The 22,045-nt window shown below is 41.1% G+C and overlaps 1 protein-coding gene across 1 annotated transcript; it reads right to left on the bottom strand.

Annotated features, from left to right (window-relative positions):
• Positions 1-732: 732 nt before the first annotated feature.
• ctdspl2.L (CTD small phosphatase like 2 L homeolog) lies at positions 733-20,652 on the bottom strand. Its single transcript, NM_001096466.1, is given in 13 exon segments — positions 733-1,437; positions 2,323-2,418; positions 2,983-3,109; positions 3,997-4,076; positions 4,751-4,813; positions 4,892-4,978; positions 5,085-5,196; positions 6,271-6,349; positions 6,445-6,654; positions 6,749-6,895; positions 7,662-7,800; positions 8,117-8,333; positions 20,525-20,652. Coding segments are annotated over 12 exon segments (1,401 nt in total). The 5' UTR covers positions 8,312-8,333; positions 20,525-20,652; the 3' UTR covers positions 733-1,371.
• Positions 20,653-22,045: the final 1,393 nt, after the last annotated feature.

The following is a 22,045-nucleotide window of genomic DNA, read 5'->3' on the forward strand; positions in this document are numbered from 1 at the left end:
TATGACATAACTCATGCTTTTTTTTTTTTCTTTAAAATCAAAAATACAAAAATTAAATGTTTTCCTAAAAACTTACTAAAAAAAACTCCTTACTTTAAGGAGTGACTGGAAAATGAATCTGTGGGTAATTTATACAATAAATGGCATACAGTTAAACAGGTAATATACATAGCAACGAAAAGGATGAACAGCCTCCTCTGTAGAGCTCTTTAATTTCCAATACTGTACTCTCTGAACAAGCTTACAAAATACAAACCTCTTTAGGAAAAAAAATGAAACAAGGAAAAAAAAAAAAAAAAAGAATAAAAGTGCCATCTCTTTCGTCTGAACGCAGTGAGTGCACAGCCAAATATTTACAAGTACACCCACCAGAGAAAGCATTGCCGTACACCCCTCTAAAACCCTTCCCTGCAGGGAGAGAAGACCACGTCATACAAAAATATCCACCATTCAAACAAACTGCATTAGTACTGAGCTGTGGATGAATGGGGTAGGGAGACGGTTGTGTTTGTGTATATATATTATATACACACACAGGCGGGTACATGCCTGTATATACAAACAGACACGGGGGGGGGGGGGGGGAAACATGGAATTAGAGGTCCGGCTCCCTTCATTACATAGGCAACACCCACTTACCGCATTCTGTATTGAGCTGCAAGCAGGTACTCCCTTTTTCTGTACACACCTTTACATTCCCAGGCTATTCTCTTTTCTTTTTAAAGTTTCTTCTTTTTTTTTTTTGTCTTAAAAATGTGTATTAAGATTATTACAGATAGGTATAAAAGATACATTGTGTATTTCTAAATGAAGCTTACATGGATTGTACTTTAAGATTTTCTTTTGTTTTAAAAAACAAATATACATTATGCAAGCAGAAAATAAAATCAGCCAAAAAAAAAACAAAAAAAAAACGATAGGATGCAAATAAAAGTAACATTTTGGCTACTTAAGAACAACAGACTCAAGCGACTGAAATACAAGGAATGGATAATGTAAATTGAGACTAATAAAAGATCAATGTGGACTTGAAATTGGAGAGGTAAAAGCTCTCACTGGCCATTCCTGATGACGAGTTGGCTAGTAGACAAGTGATAGGATGTGCCCCGTGGCTCGTGAACATTAAAGTGTCCGAGAAGTGACAAATCCTGGGAATAGGATGAGCTGCCTGGTGTATGACTTTACAACACGCCACGGTAAAACCGTTCCGTTTCCAGACAGTAAATAAACACGCCTTCAGAGATTATGGCAAATATATTTGTGTACAGTTTTGCTTTAGTCCTGGGGTCCTGCATATCCATCCCCTGCAGGCGTCTGACTCTTGCCATCTCTAGTCCGGGGGGCCGTGCAGGTGTCTGTCTTCTGTCCTCTTTAGTCTGGGGGTAAGCAGTCGTGCAAGCGAAATCTGTCTCTGATGTGAGGTCGCACATCCTCATTCTGTGAAAACCGCAGCAAAAAGACCTTAGTATGTGCTCCGAAAGATTAAAGGGATACGGTCATGTTTTTTTGAAACTGCATCAGTTAATAGTGCTGCAGAATTCTGCACTGTAAATCCATTTTCATAGAGAAGAGCTCTTGCTGCAAGCTCAACAATGGCAAATTAAAGGGACACGGTCATGGGAAAATATGTTTTTTTTCTCAAAAGGCATTAGTTACTATTGCTGCTCCAGCAGAATTCTGCACTGAAATCTGTTTTTCCAAAGAGCAAACAGATTTTGTTATATTCAATTTTGAAAACGGACATGGAGCTAGACATATTGTCAATTTCCCAGCTGCCCCCAGTCATGTGACTTGTGCTAAATTTCAATCACTTTTTACTGCTGTACTGCAAGTTGGAGTGATATCACCCCCCCCCCTTCAGCTGCCTAACACCAGAACAATGCGAAGGTAACCAGATAGCAGCTCCCTAACACAAGATAACAGCTCCCTGGAAGATCAGCACTCATAGTAAAAGCCAAGTCCCACGGAGACTGATTCAGTTACGTTATGTAGTGTAGGAGAAATAACAGCCTGCCAGAAAGTTGTTCCATCCTAAAGTGCAGGCACAAGTCACATGACTGGGGCAGCTGGGAAACTGACTATGTCTAGCCCCATGTCAGATTTCAAAAATGAATATAAAAAAAAATCTGTTTGCTCTTTTGAGAAATGTATTTCAGTGCAGAATTCTGCTGGAGCAGCACTATTAACTGATGCGTTTTGGAAAAAACATGTTTTCCCATGACAGTATCCCTTTAAGCACAAGGATTAACAGCAAAAAATAAATAAAAAAAACATCAGAGCCATCAAACGAAACCACATATAAATTAAGCAGGCCAAACTCACCAGTTCTACCAGCTTCTGCAGGAAAGGGACAAGCTTCAGCAGCTCTTTATCGTTCTTATCCATGAACCAACTCTCAATAGGAATTCCGTTTGAAAGCTGTGAATGGAGTTATATTAACAGCTAACCACAAATTACCGTGCGTATTTATATATAGATATATTTGCTAGACATGACACAAAAGACAGTGAACTACAGAACTGAAATAGGAGATTATCTAACAGAAATATATGTTGGGCATAACCAGAGACTGAAGAAAGCCATGGATTTTCTCATAAATCAGTATAGGATCAAAAACAAGTCCATTAGGTTTATGGGTGGAAGGAGTTCTCCTCCACAGTCACATATTAAGCTAAAGACTGAAAATAAAGTTTTTGGTACTTACTGAAGGTACATAACATAGAACAACTACTCTGCTGATTTGGTTAAGACTGGACATGTTTAGAAGCTTTAGGTCTTATGTGTAGGCGCAAATTAAGCTGCAGTTCTTTCATAAAACATGGTTATTGTTCTGTGTAAGCACTCAATGACAGATCAAAATGTGGAACAAGCACACAAGATATGATAAACCAAAATAAATACCAGGCAATCCAATAACCATAGCTGGTATGTGCATTGCTTCAGCTATACCCAATACAACTAGTTAGAACAGTTTAATTTTACCTGGTATGCAAAGGCTTGTGGTGAATTATCAATGATGATTGTTTTAGAGAGATCCCTTCCAAGGATGTTCAGATCCTTAATGTAGTTTCCTTGGACGCACACACAGTGCTCCCGGAATAGCCTGTGTCTGGTAAAAAAAAAAAAAAAAAAAAGCTGGCATCATGTGGTAATCCAACATGGCAAAACTGATCAATGGCACATCTGATTTGACTAATTAAAATGATAATGTAGTAGGGATGCACCGAATCCAGGATTCGGTTCGGTATTCGGCCGAATCCTTCTGCCCAGCCGAACCGAATCTGAATTTGCATATGCAAATTAGGGGTGGGGAGGGAAATTGCACGACTTTTTGTCACAAAACAAGGAAGTAAAAAGTGTTTTCCCTTTCCCACCCCTAATTTACATATGAAAATTAGGAGTCGGTTCATTATTCAGCCGAATCTTTCTAGAAATAATAGTGGATTCAGTGCATCCCTATAATGTAGTGCAGGGACATGTTCCAGGTTTTAACAGAAGCAGGATTTGTTTGGTATGGGCAGACCAAAACAATAAGGTCGCGCGCGCGTGCGTGTACTTTGTGAGGTTCCAATAACTGGAGAAAAAATGTAAACAATGCCAATGTTTCCGAACACTGCCCCCCCCAAGCACAACATAACTCAGGAAGCTGCTCTCCTTCAAACCATGTCAGAGATACACAAGTTAATCAGTGAGCAACAGAGGGCACCTCCATTAAAAAAAAGCAACACTAGGGCTTATTTAGGCACAGGGAGCGTGTTCCTTTAACCTATGGGCTGGGACCCAAAAATGGGCCCATGCTCACTGTAAAGAAATTCTGGGGTTGTGAAGAAGGCTCTTTAGGAAAAACAAACACTAGTGGAGTCAGAATTGGAAAACAGTGGGATGACAAATGCACGTTTTGTGACTCAAAAGTTATCCTCTGCGGCACGTCGAGCCAGATAGAAACAAATAAAAACAAAAACAAGCACCAAACGATTTAATATAAACCTCCATTACCTGACCAGCCGTTTTTTGGGATCCAATATATTCAATAATTTGTCTGCATAGACTTTCTTTGATGCTGTAAAAAGTATTATCTGTGCATGAGCATGGGAGGAGAGAAAGAGGAGAAAAAAAATCAATCAGGGGAAAACTATTTTGCAAGTGTTCTTCCACAAATGTTTGTACAGGGGACATTCATCTTAAGACTACATAAACAAAAAAATAATGTAAAAAAGTTCATTTAATTTAAAGTATTTTCCCCAAGTATAATAAAATATTCCAAACTATTTTAGAGATATCACATTCTCTGTCTCCCTTCCACTCAGCAATAGTAGTGCTAATCTCCTCTTTCTAGCTGTTCTTGCCAAGATGAGAGAACAGTCTATCTTGTGGTAATTTGGAAGACCATTGGGGCCCTTACAAAACACAGAGCATACGAGAAAACATTTCCAGTTTAAACTTATGTCCCACTTAGGCTAACAAACAGGAAAAGGGTTGAATGACATTCGGAATTCACACATTCTTGATTTTGGAATCATTGGCCCCAGCAACAAGTCAGCATTTTAAATTTCAGGTAAATAGATATGTATAGAAAGTATAGACATGATTACAAGCTACACGTCCGCTTGATGAATACAGCACATAGGTTCCTTCAAACATAATATTTTGCTTTACTCTTACATATTTGGCTAACACTAAGGGAACAGACCGTCAGACAGATAAAAAATAATGCTCTACTACATTACAATATTTCAATTTGCCAACCTACCTCATAAATTTGAGACATACGTTCCAGGAACTCTCGGAAAAAAGGCCTTAACCGGACATACACCTGAAACAGAAAACATGTTCAGCAGAACAGCAGAGACATGAAGTCATCAGGGGGGGTAATATTCTCTCAGCTTCTTACCTGGTAAATGACATCCTGAAAAAGCACAGGGAACGTTAGTGCAGCATCTTCCAGTTCATTGAGGCTGCAATGCACCAGCGTCTCATCCTGTGAGGCAAAAACAAGGTGTTACCCCTTATTTACAATTACGGAACTGCAATGCAGAGAACAAGCCAATGTGGGCAGCTTTTGTGGCATGTGCAAATGCCCTTACCAGGTCAAGGACAAGAGAGAATTCAGGTGTGCTCCTGGTTTTCAGAGGAAGAGCCGGCTTCCTGTTCAACTGCTCCTCAGTCAAAGGTGGGACATGTTTTATAAAGAAGTATCTAATAAAAGAAACATTGGAATCTGTCAAAGGCTAGATTAGACTTTAGAAGACTTGTGAATAGTAACTTAAAGGGGTTGTTCACCTTTGATATAACTTTTAGTATGATGTAGAGCAGGGGTCCCCAAAACTTTTTAACCTGTGAGCCACATTCAAATGTAAAAACAAGTTGGAGAGCAACACAAGGATGCGAAAAGTTCCATGGGGTGCCAAATATGGGCTGTATTTGACTGATGGTAGCCCCTATGTGGACTAGCAGACTAAAGGAGGATCGGTTTGGCAGTGCACCTGGTTTTTATGCAACTGAAACTTCCTTCCAAGCCTGGAATTCCAAAATAAGCACCTGCTTTGAGGCCACTGGGAGCAACATCCAAGGGGTTGGAGAGCAACATTTGCTCACGATCCACTGGTTGGAAGTCATTGATGTAGAGCATGATATTCTTAGAAAATTTGCAATTTGATTTCATTTTTTATTATTGAACGTTATTTAGCTTTTTATTCAGCAGCTCTTCAATTTGCATCTTAAGCAATCTGGTAACTAGGGTCCAAATTACCCTAGCAACCATGCATTGATTTAAATAAGGGACTGGAATATGATTAGGAGAGGGCCTGAATAGAAAGAGTAATAAAAAGTAACAATACATTTGTAGCCTTACACAGCATTTGTTTTTTTAGAAGGGAGTCAGCGACGCCCATTTGAAAGCTGCAAAGAGTCAGAAGAAAAAGGCAAATAACTAAAAAATAATGAAAACCAATTGAAAAGTTGCTTAGAATTGGCCATTCTATAACATAATAAAAGTTACCTTAAAGGTGAACCACCCCTTGGAGCAACTTTCAGAATTCAGTGCAGTGTAAAGGTCAGGCCTTGCCCATTCTGAATATTTTATTTTACTTAAAATTATGCTTAGAAGGGTCTTCTTAAATTACTTATTTAAATTGGCACCACAGAAAGAAAACAAAGGTAACTGGAAAGCAGTGTATACTGCCATGATTATAACAGGCGATTTTTTTTTTATTAACTCAGTATTTCGGTTTAGTATACTACGTTCATAGATAGAATACCAGAAACACTTACGGATCAAATACCTCCCAGTCTTCTTCATATGCTGCTTCAGCATGTGCTGAGGAGTATCCACTTTCAGGAGACACAGGGGCTGAAAAAACAAAAATGTAATTATCTTATCATACTTTTAACAATCCACACATCAGAAAATAAACTATAAAATGGCCTGTGGTTTATAAAGCTCACCTGTGAGAGGTGGGATTTCTCTCTCTGGAGTATCTTCAGTCCCCTCTAACCAGCTACTAGCAGTAGTCCGGACAGGTGACCCTGGACTTGGGTAAGAAGCTCCATTTGTAGCAGTGTTGGTGCTGAATTCATCCACCTTCTCCATGTCCAGTTGTTTTACAATCTCCTCGGCTTCCACCGCTTGCCCCGGTGAGTCTGATCCGGATGTGCCTAGAAAAATATTACAACATTACAAACTCATTTTGTTGATCTGTGTGTTACATAAAATAAAACAACACATACTGAAATAAAGGGTAACACATACCATTTTTATTTGCTGGTGAGAAGAAGTTGAAGACTGGAGAAAAAATGGTCCCCAGTAGGGTAGTCCTGGGGGGACTTGTGGTGCAGGGCAAATCCTCCAGCTTCCCATTTTGCTTCATGTGCTGACTTACTTCGTAAGCTGTAGCTTCTACAAAACACAAAAAAAAAAAAAAAATAAACCTTTGAAGAAAGGAGAACAAAACTAAATAAAGCCAGGCAGATCCATGGGTGGAAGAGAAAAAAGCAAGAAGTGCAGTAACACTAGGCATTTATGATGAGCACAAAGACCAGAGTCATGGCAGGAAAAGAAAACCCTTCTGGGGTAGCGTGTCATTAAATCGTAATGGAATAAAAATATTCGGTAAGAATATTTTGAGGATATAAAGACTTACACATCTTTTGCCACAAGTAGACCAATACTACTATTATACTGGCAGTAACTGATCTATTGCAACCAGCAGAAAAAGACAAAACCACTTCCATGAACCAAAGCATACTATTTTAATCCTATATGAGCAGACATCAGTCAACCACAAATTCAATGGTTTTAACAGTAACACAGACACTGAAAAAAGCCTGTGTTCGCCTCTGGTGTCTCACAGGCAGGGAGACATGGGGGTATATTTATCAAAGAGTGAAGTTAGAGATCACCACAGTCCACTAGAGTGAAATTCCGCCACTCTCCATTAATTTCTATTGGATTTTGAAAGGGGTATTTATCAAAGGGTTAATTTTCACACATTGATAAATACTCTTTTAAAAATCCCATAGAAATAAATGGAGAGTGGCTGAATTTCACTCTAGAGGACTGTGGTGATCTCTAACTTCACTCTTTGATAAATATACCCCACAGTCTGCACGAGAAACAATTGATCAAAACCCACTGCCTTGCTTAAGGTTACATGTTGCCTTGCCTCCATTCACTTGACTTTTCCTCCGGACACGTGCAATGGGCTTGCTAGGCTTGTCACCTGTTCGTGGAGTTGAGGTGATGAGGTTGTTATCAAAGTCTCGTTCTACTCTGCTCTTCTTTGCAGGGTTCTCGCGATCCTCCTGACAAAAACATGGAAACATGCCATACATTTACCGGTCTGGTAGTATTTCTGTGAACCGAGTACAAAAAGATTGCTATCTAGAGTGAATCCACTGGACAAAAATAAGCCTTCACCTTCTCAGCCCCTCACAAAAAGAGAAAAGTGACCCCCAGGAACCTACAAGAAGCTCTACCTTTAGGGTTTCCACCTGGCCGGTATTTTACCGGCCTGGCTGGTAAAAATGATGGCTGAACCCAATGTTATTAATAGTGAAAAAAGATAAATATATAGGAAGGCCGGTATTTTTTTCCAAAAAAGGTGGCAACCCTATCTACCTTGTTTGTGCTGCCCTTGATAAAATTTTTGATGGTCGATAGTAAACCAGTTTCTTGCGTAGGCAGTTTGTCTTCTTCGATAAGTGGACTTTCCTCCTCCTCGTCTTCCTCAGAGTGCTTCCTCTTGCAACGAGCAGTCCGTCCTGCTGCCCCGTGACTGCTGCGCGGAGACCCCTTCCGCGTCCTCAGCCTCATTTTTACAAGTGCCACATAAACGCTGGGGAAAGAAAAACAAAGCAACATAATCAGTCAAGACCCATAAGCATTTTATAACAAAGAAGCAAGTTGAACTCCCAGTGGATCTGCCAGTAAACATTACTGGTGTACAGCTCAGATCTGTAATAGAGAAGAGCTCCTTGCTGCAAGCTCAACAATGGCAAATTAAAGGGACACTGTCATGGGAAAATATGTTTTTTTCTTAAAAGGCATTAGTTACTATTGCTGCTCCAGCAGAATTCTGCACTGAAATCCGTTTTTCCAAAGAGCGATTAGATTTTTTTATATTTAATTTTGAAATCTGACATGGGGCTAGAAATATTGTCAGTTTCCCAGCTGCCCCAGTCATGTGACTTGTGCTCTGATAAATTTCAGTCACTCATTACTGCAAGTTGGAGTGATATCACCCCCCCCAGCAGCCTAACAAAAGAACAATGGGAAGGCAACCAGTTAGCATCTCCCTAATACAAGATAACAGTAGATCTTCGGGTCAGGGCACACGCTCAGATTCGGGGAGATTAGTTGCCCGCCGACAAATCTCCTCTTCTTCGGAGCGACCAATCTCCCCGAAATGCCTCCCGCCGGCTAGAATGCGGGAAGCAGTTTGGGGAGTTTAGTCGCCCCAAAAAAGAGGAGATTTGTCGCCGGGCGACTAACCCCCCCCCCCGAATCTGTGCGTGTGCCCTGACCCTAAGAAACGGCACTCAATAGTAAAAACAGCGCCGGATTTGTTTGCCGGCCGCCCCTAGGCCACACGGTCCGACCAGGCGCCCGCGCGGTCCTAGCGCCCGCCTACACTTTCCGTTCCCAGCGCGCCGGCGATAAAGCGCCAGCACAGCTGGTGTAATTAAATGGGGACGCACACGTCCCCATAATGCGGCTGGGGCGGCATGCCGCCCCTATTTTTTGCCGCCCTAGGCCTATGTGGCCTCGCCACAAATCCGGGCCTGAGTAAAAATCCATTTACTACCGCAACACATTCAGTTACATTGAGTTGGAGAAACACCAGGCTGTCAGAAAGCAGTTTCATCTTAACATTGTTTACACTGCAAATAATTCAATCTACAATATAAAATTTCATCCTGAAGCAGTTTTATATACAAGTATACTGTCCACCTGGCATGTATGGCTAGATGAAGGACTGTTTAGGCATTTATTCCTGTGATCCAGGATTATCAATCCTGACGGAAATCAGCCAGAGGTGAAATGAAGAAAAACAGCAACTCTGCAGCTTCCCATCTGCTCATTATTTGTTAGTTTTTTCCCCAAAATTGAAATTTAATGTTCCTGTCTATGGTGTTTGAGTCTGGCAACTCAGCGATCAGGTGCAGATGCTAAACTGTTACAATATGCTACATTAGTGGATACATTTCTCAGCAGCATCTGAGAAATGGAGTATTAGCAACTATTGTATCAATTCTAAAAGCTGCCTTTAATGAAAGTCACAGATTCTGCTCAGCAGGGACAAAGATAAGAAATGTATCAACTAAATGTATCAATTTAGAACAGTTTACAGGGTTGGTGAAGTCCTTTCAAAAAGACAAGGTAGAAAATGAAAAAGCTTCAATATTACAAAAACACAAATAGAATGTAATTGAAGAAGTCTTCATTTCTGATGAACAATCCGAAAATAACTGATACGGTGAGTATCAGTACAGGCGGTGCTTTGAAATTGAAACTACAAAATATAAATAGTCTTAAATCTATAGCAACTGCACAGAAAAGGGGAGAAATTACAAGAGAGCAGGAACCCAATCTGATTAACTAGATACTTTAATTGGAATTTAAGTGGTGGATAAACAAGTAAATACAAGTTTATAAGAGAAAGATTTCCCTATATCAACACCTATAGGATCGCTAATCTGGGAAAATTATCTTAAAGCTCCAATTTCTGGGAAGGCTACCTCCTTTAGAGTTCATGTTCAGCAAATTATTAGAATTTTTCTGTAATAATAAAACAGTACCTTGTACTTGATGGTAACTAAACTGCTTGAATCCAAAACAAAATGTCATGTTTAAATGAATTTTAACAGATTGGCGGTATGGTGATCAAATTTACAGGAAGATCCCTTATCCAGAAAACCCAGGGTCCCAGCAATTCTGGATAACAGCTGCTATACCTGAATTTACAACAACAACAAATACACTGCCTGAAGAACAACTTATTCTGCAGGCTGAGAGCTGCTTTGCTTTTTACACCAGTATTGTTCTGTGCAAAGTGAAGTCAGTGGGACTCCAAGGAACGCTGCCAGAACAGATGAAAATCATTAACAACATATGTAGCTATTTCATTTCAGCTGTTTTTTTTTCTTTTCAGGAGTTCCAAAATGGGCCCCTTATACAAAGAGAGAGCTTTGGACCCAAACAGCTTTACAGAAACGAGCAGAAATGTGATTTATCAGTTGAAGCGATGAATGTGACAAATGGGTTTTTATTGGTATTATTTCTTCTATAGACTTTATGTGAAGTAACTCTCGTGTTCTATAATTCATACGTTTCCCACATTCTGTAGCATAACTAGAAGCCCATGGTCCCCAGTACAAATGTTGTTTAGGAGAAACCTTTCCTGAAACCATTCTCAAGCTGGTCACTCGCACAGCAGAATACGTTCCATAGATAGATCTGTACTATAAATGTGCTGAGCCAGGGCGTTGCAAGAAAAACCTTGGAGCTCCAAAATAATGGAGATAAGAAGATGGAAAAATATAGCAATTTTGGTCAGTGGGGTGGAAGCCGCCTAAAAAAAAAAAGGTTATCCCCAGTGATTTAGTGTTCCCTGGGCATAAAAACACTAAAGCTGGCCATAGATGTGGAGATTTTTAAAAGATCAGATCCTCATTGTGAGACCACAATCTTCTCGGAACGATCGTACGAATTTACCATCAACTAAAAAGACCAATTTGCCAAGAAAACAAAGTGCCTGCTTGGCCCTGCAAACATAGATAGATTGCACTGGGACCGACAGATTTTTTTACCTGCCCGATCAATTTCCTGACAGATGTCGGCCGAAAAATTGTAAGATGTACGATCGTTCAAATCCCACTAACCGCACGATAATTTCGAAGGATTGGTCAAACTTCCCTAAAATTGGTCGCTCGGCAAGAAGAATCATCGCGTCTATGGGGAGCTTAAGGGGGTTATATACTAAAACTCTCATTTTTATTAAACCAAGCTTGACCAAACTCTCATCCACAATTCTACCTTATTTATCAATAAAATAGCTTGAAAATGTCAGGGGAAAAAAACTCTATAAAATCTGGCGGAAACCTGATTCAGACACATTTTTCGGATTTGACAACTGAATTGCTTGATTTTTTTTCGGGTTATTGCCAAAACCCCCAAATTTTTTCAGATTAATGGAAGAAACCCAACACATATCTTCAGACTGTATAAGGGACATATCCCACTGACTTATACGTGACCTTGACAGGTTTGAGGCAGTGGATTTCCGAATTCTGACTTTTTGCAGCTACGGAGAATAATAATAAATCTCCAAAAATTTGAGCTTTTGCCCAAAAAACCTAGACCAGAAAAAAAAAAGGTACCCCTCAAACTATGCTTTTGAAGGCGGGTATTAATATAGACAGAATCTCAGCCATAAAACATAAGAGAACTGAGGAAGGAGACCTAACCATCTGCTTACACTACATAACGTGAGCACAAATAAATCCCAAACATTTCCCCCAAAAAGTTAACGTTTTCCAAACCTAAACATTTAACATTGGATGATAGTTACGCGGTTTACACTGAACCAGGAGCCACTAGTGATTCAGCTCAGGTTCAGATCAGTAAGAGTATTATTATACCAGCAAAACCAATTCTTTCTACTATATGCAGTTCTGCAAACACCTAGTATGTTTGACCAACTCAGCAGCAAGTCGGTTATATGAATGAGGCCTAAACAGCTCCAAGTGCTGCAACATTATCCTACCATTCTAATTTGGTCACTGGCAAAAGGAATCCAATAGCCTGCACCTGACACTGCCCAACAAATGTTCTCATCAGTGCTGGTAGAAGCAGTCAGATTCCATGTGAATAGCTCAAGTACATGCAGCAGAGGTTGGAAACAATAGTGTGAACCCCAGGCCTACAACTGGATTACACTAGGGGCCTCTATGAAGAGAGGACATCATCAACAAGTGGTGAATTACAACAGGATTATTAAATCCTCTGGACAGAAATCGGAACATGTTAAACTAAAATCATCAGCAAAGCATGATTTTAATTCAGGAAACTTGGAAGATGCACAAGTGTTGTAACCAGCCTTTCATTATTCTGTTATCTGCAAAGGTTAACCGCTGTCTGGTTGCTAGGGGTTACAGGACAAGTGTAAATGCCTCACATCTTAAAGGACCAGTAAATTAAAAAAAAAAAAAAGTTTGTATATAACGAAAAAATAACCCACCCAAGACATATTTAACTTTAAAATCGCAAAGTCTTAATTAAAAAATAACACTGAAACTCTGCTTGCGCTCTCTCTTCAGAAAAGGGGACGATCCATCATGCGGTGCTCAATTACGGCCGGAAGCCTTTTCTGAAGAGGAGCGAAAGCAGAGTTTTGGTAAGTTATTTTTTTAATAAAGACTTATTTTAAAGTTAAATATGTCTTGGTGGTTTTTTTTTCCCGTTATATACAAACTAATTTTTTTTAAAAATGTTTTGATGTTACTGGTCCTTTAAAGACAATCTAATGGGGGGGTATATGCTCTTCCAGTGTATAACACTGTATATGCTGCTTGAGAAAGTATAGTATATTCACAGGAGCCAGAGCAAAGGCACTGCAGAATCCAGCAGAAATCGCATAACCTAATATAATTAGATCAAGACATTTAACTGTTACAGCATACTTCTATACACATGTACATGAGGGTTCCTCTAATTCACTAATTCCCTCAGTGGAACACAAACAATGACATGCCTGGGCAACCTGGCTGATCCTAGCCTTACAACTAGGGTTGCCACCTGGCCGGTATTTTACTGGCCTGGCCGGTAAAAACGATGCTTGATTCCAATGTGATTAATAGGGAAAAAAGATAAATACATAGGAAGGCCGGTATTTTTTTTCCAGAAAAGGTGGCAACCTTACTTACAACAATGCTAGCATTACATAAACTGCCCCCAGGGAAAGACCATACTTTATCAACTTTCTCAACAACAAAAAAGGGGAAATAAGTCAATTAATGCTATACATTTAAGTGGATAGATAGTATTGGTGTTCTGCTATCACTGGTGTAACTAGTGGCCCCACAGCAAAACTACTTTAAATCCCATTTACTTTGGGAATATGATATTTTTCAATAAAACATATACTAACACTGCTTATCATCAGGCAATGCCTGGGCACGGCATAGCTCCTGGGCCCCTGAGCAGTCACCTCTCTAGTTACTCCTGCTCTGCTTGCAATAAAGAGAAAAATCATAGTGCTGTGTGTCTCACAGCTGCTGCATCTACTCATTACCATTCAGCCCCTAGAACTACTATCACTACTTTACTCTCACTGCACACCCAACCTAAACGTACACTTTCCCTCTGATGCTAAAATAGCAGGGGCAATATATTTGTGTGCTCAACATAAACCCAAAAAGTAAGCCTTCCTTTTTTTAAAATAAATATATATTTGAAACACCCAATGGGCAACAAAGGGGAAATATTTTCCACTCTCAGTAGGATATAGTTTAAAGGCATTGTTCACCTTCCAACACTTTTTTCAGTTCAGCTGGTGTCAGATAGTTCACCAGAAATAAAGACTTTTCCCAATTACTATTTTCTGTGTGAGACCATTTTTCTAATATTAAAGTGTAAATTTTCACCTCTCTAAAAGCAACTGTAAGGGTCTGGCCACATGAGCAGATTCGGGGAGATTAGTCGCCCCATCAACAAATCTCCTCTTCTTCGGGGTGACAACGTCCCTTCCCCCTGCCGGCTAAAATGAAAATCGCCCCGGGGGAAAGCACATGCAGCGCTTCATTTTCCGAAGTTGCCCAAAGTTTCCTCGTGAGGCACCTTCGGAAAATGAAGCAATGCGTGTGCCTTCCCCAAAGCGATTTTCATTTTAGCAGACGGATGGAAGGGGATGGCAGTTCGGGGAGATTGTCGCCCCGAAGAAGAGATTTGTCGCTGGGGCGACTAATCTCCCCGAATCTGCTCATGTGGCCTGACCCCAAGAGGGGGTTTTTTTTTTGTTCCTGATGTGTAGAATCCCGGAGTTTTATTACAGGCTGTTGCTAATATTCCACAGATCCATGTTTAACCTTTATAATGAAATGTTTGAACTAGCAGTGAGTAAAAAAAAGCAGATATTGCTTCCAATAGTAATAATGACTAAAAATGTGCAATGCATGCGTATTGCCAACTTCACTAGAGAAGGTGTATATTGCCCCTTTAAAATCTGTGAATGTCATCAAGTGAATCCTATAGGAAATAACATACCACATGTATATTATCACGTAATAAAATTCCCACTGGAACAGCATAATGTGCATAAAAGCACCCTTCCTACAGGCCTGCATCTTAATCAGGTCACAATACTCCAAGGTGACTTCAAGCGGCCTTCCATTTTTATAAAAGGGTATTTTTATTCCATATATATGGCCAAATAACCAAATAGAGAGAATGTGTTGCTCCTACATTCATATGGATAAATCAGAGGTATGGGATCAGTTAGCTGGGGGAAGGAAATGTCTTGTTTCTACAGGTATGGGATCCACTATCCGGAAACCAGTTATCCAGAAAACATCAAATTATGGTACGGCTGTCTCACAGACTCCATTTTATTCAAAAAATCTAATTTTATAAAAAAAATTATTTGCTTTTTGATTGGGATGATAAAATAGTACCCTGTACTTGATCCCAACTAAGATATAATTAAATATTATTTGGGTTTATTTAATGTTTACATGATTCTCTAGTAGACTTAAGGTATAGAGATAAAAATTACGGAAAGATCAGTAATCGGGAAAACCCCAGCTACCGAGCATTCTGGATAACAGCTCCCATACCTGTATAATGCATTCAGATATTTTTTCAACAAACGTTGGTTTGTTTTTTTTGTGATTTCAACACAAATTTTAAACACATTTGAATGCTGCATTTGAAAAAAACTTAGAACATGATCAGGCTAAAATGTAGCACTGAATGCTCCATGGGTACAACAAGGCATCTGTCCCACAAAGTTACACTCGACATGAGTTTTTCCTACACCCTACACCAGCAAGCTCAACTAACAATATTTACTTCCCCCTGTTCCATGGCTACACAAGACTGGTACAGGTAAGGGATCCATTATCCAGAAACCTCCGAATTACAGAAAGCCGTCTCCCATAGACTCCATTTTATCCCAGTTGTTTCCTTTTTCTCTGGAATAATAAAACAGTACCTTGTACTTGATCCAAATGAAGATATAATTAATCCTTATAGGAAGCAAAACCAGGTTTATTTAATGTTTACATGATTTTCTAGTAGACTTAAGGTATAAAGATCCAAATTACAGAAAGATCTGTTATCTGGACAGCCCCAGGTCCAAAGCACTCTAGATAACAGGTCCCATACCTGTATACATTTTTCAGAATTCATTACAATATTATACTTTACTAAGATCACACCAACTGACATTTCTCCTGGCATAGAGGTCCCAACAAGCCAAGGCATAGAGGTCCCACACATAATTCATCCCTTTGCCATAATTTCCCTGTTAACAGTAAATCCAACAAGCTGAGTGTTTACTAAATTAAAAATGATCTGTCTCTTCTTACAACCATATGCACCTGGCTAACAATGCCTACGTGAATCTATTCAGCAAACATCTTCTCATAAGGCAACATTCCACACAGCAGTGTGTAAAATACAATGCTGTATGCAATAAGCCATTACAGGTATGGGACCTATCAGGACCTGGGGCTTCTGGATAATTGATCTTTTCGTAATCTGGATCTTCATACCTTAAGGGTAAGGCCACACAAGGAGATTTTGTCGCCTGGCGACTAATCGCCTCGTCTTTTAAGCGACTATCTCCCCGAACTGCCTCATCGTTTTTCCCCATAGGCTACAATGAAAAGTCGCCTGCGGCAATGCGTTTTCAATAGTCGGCAAAAGTTGCCTCAGTGAGATAGTCGCTCAAAAGACGAGGCGATTAGTCGCCAGACGACAAAATCTCCCCGAATCTCATGTGGACTAGCCCTTAGTCTACTAGAAAATCATGTGAAAATGAAAAACCCAATAGGCTGGTTTTGCTTCCAATAAGGATTAATTATTTTATTTTGGATCAAGTACAAGGTACTGTTTTATTATTACAGAGAAAAAGGAAATAATTTTTAAAAATGTGGATTATTTAATTAAAATGGAGTCTATGGGGAAAACCCTACCCCCACCCAAGGTAGACCTCCCACCCTCCTCCCCCCAGGCTAAATAACCCCCCCACCGGGGAGATGCCCCATACTCCATACTTGCCCCTCGCGCAAATTCTTCCAGCGAAGTTTCACGCGTCCATCTTCTGCGTCCTCTGTAAGCTGACTGGGAGATCTGTATTTCTGTGCATGCGCAGTTGGAGAAGTTTCCGGTTTGCGCAACTGTGCATGCGCGGAATTACACAAATTGCCGATCTCTGTCAGCTTAACGAGGATGCGTTGAACTTCGCTGAAACAATCTGCGCAGAGGGGTAAGTATGGAGTATAGAGAATTTACCCAAGTGGGGTAGTTAGCCTGGGGGGAGGAGGGAGGGAGGTCTACCTGGGGTGGGGGGATGTTTTTTTCCCCACAGGTTGATTTCTCCTTTAAAGCACGCTCAAGGCACATGGTGATCAGATCTGACTACAGGTCAGTGTCACTTACCAGGGGCCCCTCTTAGTAGTGAAAGGCTTTCTGACCAGTATATGTATGTATATTTTTATTTATATAGTGTTACTTATGTACACAGCACTGTACAGCAGATAAGGAAGTGGTGCCACATGAGAGATGGAACCCTCCCTGCTTATTAGTATGCAAAAGAGCAGGAATCATGGGACGATAACTGTAGCACCTATAATTTTCATGTTATACTGTAAACACTGAATAAGGATGGCCAATTAATCTTCTTATACTGTATTGTATTATGCACAGGTGTAGCTTTTTCTTTGGAGAATTTTCATATAAGGCAGCCAAGGGGCACCACTCTAAATCTGCCATCCTAGACATGTGCTCGGGGTGTCTATACAGAAAACATGGCCCTGACAAGGATGCTTAACAGAAGACCCAGGCTTCATCCATATGAAACATCCTCAGCAAAATAACAATAAAATATAATACTTTAAAGGAACAGTAACACCAAAAACTGAAAGTGTTTTAAAGTAATGAAAATATCATGTAGTGTTGCCCTGCACTGGTAAAACTGACGTGTTTGCTTCAGAAACACTACTATAGTTCATATAAACAAGCTGCTGTGTAGCAATGGCGGAAATTGAAAAACGGCTATATGGCACAGGATAAATAATGGATAAAAGATAACATTATGTTCTACAGAGCTTATCTGCTATCTGCTGTGTAACCTGAGCCTTTTCTCCTTTGAATGGCTGCCCCCATGGCTACACAGCAGCTTGTTTATATAAACTATAGTAGTACTTATCTGTTATCTACTGTGTATCCTGTGCTTGAATGGCTGCCCCCATGGCTACACAGCAGCTTATTTATATAAACAATAATAGTGTTTCTGAAGCAAACAAAGCAGTTTTACTAGTGCAGGGCCACATTGCATTATATTTTTATTACTTTAAAACAATTGAATTTTTTGATGTTACTGGGTTACTGGGGTAGTTTACCTTCCAACACTTTTTTCAGTTCAGTTGGTTTCAGACAGTTCACTAGAAATAAAGACTTTTTCCAATTACTTTCTATTTGTGACTGTTTTTTTTGATATTGTAGTTTTAAGTTTCATTTTCCAGCTTCTAAAGCAGCTCTGGGGAGAGGGGTCGCCGACCCTGTAAACTGTTTTAAATTGATAGATTTAGGGGATACGTTTCTTATCTTTGCCCTGCTGAGCAGAATCCCTGACTTTTACTAAACTAAACTAAATGTAGCAAAATTGTAACAGTTTAAAATCTGCACCTGAATTACTGAGCTGCCAGACTGAAACGCCAGAGACAGGAACATTAAAGGGGTTATTCACCTTCAAACAACTAGTTGTCTTCAGATAGTTCACTGGATAACGACTTTTTACAATGACTTTCTATTTGTGACGGTTTTTCTAATATTGAAGTGTAAAGTGTGATTTTTCAACTTCTGTTCTTCTATAATAGATTATAGTATGTAAAGAAAAGAGACTAGGAGAATAGAGGTTGAGTGAGGAGAGGAAGAAAATAGTACTGAGAGTAGGCTCCTGGTCTAAAAGTTTTTTTTTTTTGGTGGTCCCTTGGTCTAAGGTTTTTTGGTGGGTCCCTGGTGTCCCAGTCAGACACTGCAGAGGAGGCGGCAGTTGTTGGTGTTGCACTGGCTGCTGTGAGCATGCTGGAGGGAGGGCAGTAGTGTGAATGTGTTTATTCACCAGTTCCTTCCCACTAAGGCGACACTGATATGAGGCACTCGCTGGATTTTAAATATAAACACCACAAACACGTGGCAACAAGAGATTTCATGTGAATACGCTGGGACATCCCATAGATGGGGGGGGTGTGTGTGTGTATAGGAGAGGGTGTGTGTATAGGAGACACACTTATAGGGGGTGTGTGTGTATAGGAGACACTTATAGGGGGGTGTGTGTATAGGAGACACACTTATAGGGGTGTGTGTGTATAGGAGAGTGTGTGTGTGTATAGGAGAGTGTGTTTGTGTGTGTGTGTGTGTGTGTGTATATTTAGGAGAGTGTGTGTGTGTATGTATAGGAGAGAGTGTGTGTGTGTGTGTGTGTGTATAGGAGTGTGTGTGTGTGTGTGTGTGTGTGTATAGGAGAGTGTGTGTGTATAGGAGAGTGTGTGTGTATAGGAGAGTGAGTGAGTGTGTATAGGAGAGTGAGTGAGTGTGTATAGGAGAGTGAGTGAGTGTGTATAGGAGAGTGAGTGAGTGTGTATAGGAGAGTGAGTGAGTGTGTATAGGAGAGTGAGTGAGTGTGTATAGGAGAGTGAGTGAGTGTGTATAGGAGAGTGAGTGAGTATAGGAGAGTGAGTGAGTGTGTATAGGAGAGTGAGTGAGTGTGTATAGGAGAGTGAGTGTGTGTGTATAGGAGAGTGAGTGTGTGTGTATAGGAGAGTGAGTGTGTGTGTATAGGAGAGTGAGTGTGTGTGTATAGGAGAGTGTGTGTGTGTGTATAGGAGAGTGAGTGTGTGTGTATAGGAGAGTGAGTGTGTGTGTATAGGAGAGTGTGTGTGTGTGTATAGGAGAGTGTGTGTGTGTATAGGAGAGTGTGTGTGTATAGGAGAGTGTGTGTGTATAGGAGAGTGTGTGTGTATAGGAGAGTGTGTGTGTGTATAGGAGAGTGTGTGTGTATAGGAGAGAGTGTGTGTGTATAGGAGTGAGTGTGTGTGTATAGGAGTGAGTGTGTGTGTATAGGAGTGAGTGTGTGTGTATAGGAGTGAGTGTGTGTGTATAGGAGTGAGTGTGTGTGTATAGGAGTGAGTGTGTGTGTATAGGAGTGAGTGTGTGTGTATAGGAGTGAGTGTGTGTGTATAGGAGTGAGTGAGTGTGTATAGGAGTGAGTGAGTGTGTATAGGAGTGAGTGTGTGTGTATAGGAGTGAGTGTGTGTGTATAGGAGTGAGTGTGTGTGTATAGGAGTGAGTGAGTGTGTATAGGAGTGAGTGTGTGTGTATAGGAGTGAGTATATAGGGGGTGTGTGTGTGTGTGTTTGAGTGTATAGAAACACACCTACCTAGCTGCGCGCACACACACACGTCCAATACAGCAGGCATAAAGCAATGTCTTGCACTCCAGATGTTACACACCAATTAACTCCACTGCTGCAGGGATTGCTGGGAGATGTAGTCCTGTCATACCCACAGCGCCAAAGCTTTGCTTTTTCTCCGCTCCTTACAAACCCCTCTCTATACAGCAACATGCCCTCATAATGGATATTCCAAATATACAAAGAAAACATACAATTATATCCTGTATCCTTAGCGCCTCGCAATTCCGCGCATAGAAACAGACTAATCACTACCCCCCTCCCCAGACCCCTTCTCCGGAGGCCCCTTCTCCATCCCCGGCCTCGATTTCTCGCAGCCACCGAAAATTACCTGATTAGTCCCGGCGAACTCCGGGTTGTGTGTCAGTGATCACTTAGCCAGGATGAGGCTTCACAAGGTCTCCACGGGCCCCGGCCTCCTTGGTATAACCGTACCGCGGCTGCTAAATCCCAGGCGCCATTTCCCGCCGACCGAGGGAGCGTAAGACCCGGATACAGCGCGTTGCGCATGCGCTACAGAACGAGGGAGGGGGAGAGAGCGGAGCAGAGGAGGTGGGAAATTGGAATGACGGTATTGGGAAAGGGATGCGGGGGAAGAGCAGGTGAGCGCGCCACAATGGAAGAGCGTCTCGTACAATCGCCTCAGTAGCTACCTTATATATCATATTGTGCATTATTACAACCTACTCTTCTCATGCAGGAATCAGGGGGAAATGTAATAAAAGGCACTAAGTTTGCCCAGGAACAGTAACTCATAGCAACCAATCAGCAGGCAGCATTCACTGGTCACCTGTTTAAAAGCAAACATCTTATTGGTTGCTATGGGTTACTGCTCCTGGGCAAATTTAAGGTGGCCATACACAGGCCGATAAAAGCTGCCGACAGACCAAGTCGGCAGCTTATTGGCCCGTGTATGTGCCCCCACGACAGGCTTCCCCGATCGAGATCTGGCCAAAGTCAGCCAGATCTCGATCGGATGGGACAAAAAAGCCCGTCGGATCGCGGCCGCATCTGTTCGTTGATGGAGTCCCGCAATCCAACCACCGTTTCCCATTCTTTAGGATCCGATCCCTAGGGCCCACGATCAGATCAGCCCGACATTGCCCACCTCAAGGTGAGCATATCGGAGAGAGATCCGATCTCTCCGTGTATGGCCACCTTTAGTGCCTTTTATTACATATGGGGGTTAGTGTGTGGAGAGAGAGAGAGAGAGAGATATTGACATTAGGCGCTGAACGCAAATACTTCTGCACAGAAAAGAGCCATTCATTTTTTCACCTTTATTTTGGGCCGGTTTCACTTTTGGTTGCTAGAGCTCCGCAGGCTGGGAGAGTCAATGAAAAAGAGAAAATCATATCATACTTACCAACATTTTCCTTTCCTGTACTGTAACAGTGGGCACCAGGCTTCATCCCGGGGAGTAACTACAGAGGAGGTATTGGGGCTCCATGAGGCCATCATTTATATACAATTTCAATACATATTGGTAAAACAGGTCAACCTCTAGACATTTTGGGGGCCTGAAAAATAATTTGCTGTGTGGGAGCCCCATAATATCTACTTACGTCACTGGCTTCATCCCATTGGTGTGAAGGAACAGGAAAGAGAAATGATGGAAAATGAGAGTAAAAGAGGAATTTTAAGCAGACTCCATTAGTGTTTATGCCATGCTGCACACCGAAGCACTGAACTCAGGAGAAAGATGCAGCGTATTATGTGTGCTTCCCGGGTACATTGTATGTGCAGTCAGTTTTTCAGTGCACTCTCTAGAGTCCTGTGCGGAACCAATTTCTAAGACCCGAACAGCAAACTGCATATTTACCCACTTTGATCCACAACCCAACCCAGACCC

The sequence above is a fragment of the Xenopus laevis genome, chromosome 3L (genome assembly GCF_017654675.1).
Source record: "Xenopus laevis strain J_2021 chromosome 3L, Xenopus_laevis_v10.1, whole genome shotgun sequence".
NCBI classification, from domain to species: Eukaryota; Metazoa; Chordata; class Amphibia; order Anura; family Pipidae; genus Xenopus; species Xenopus laevis.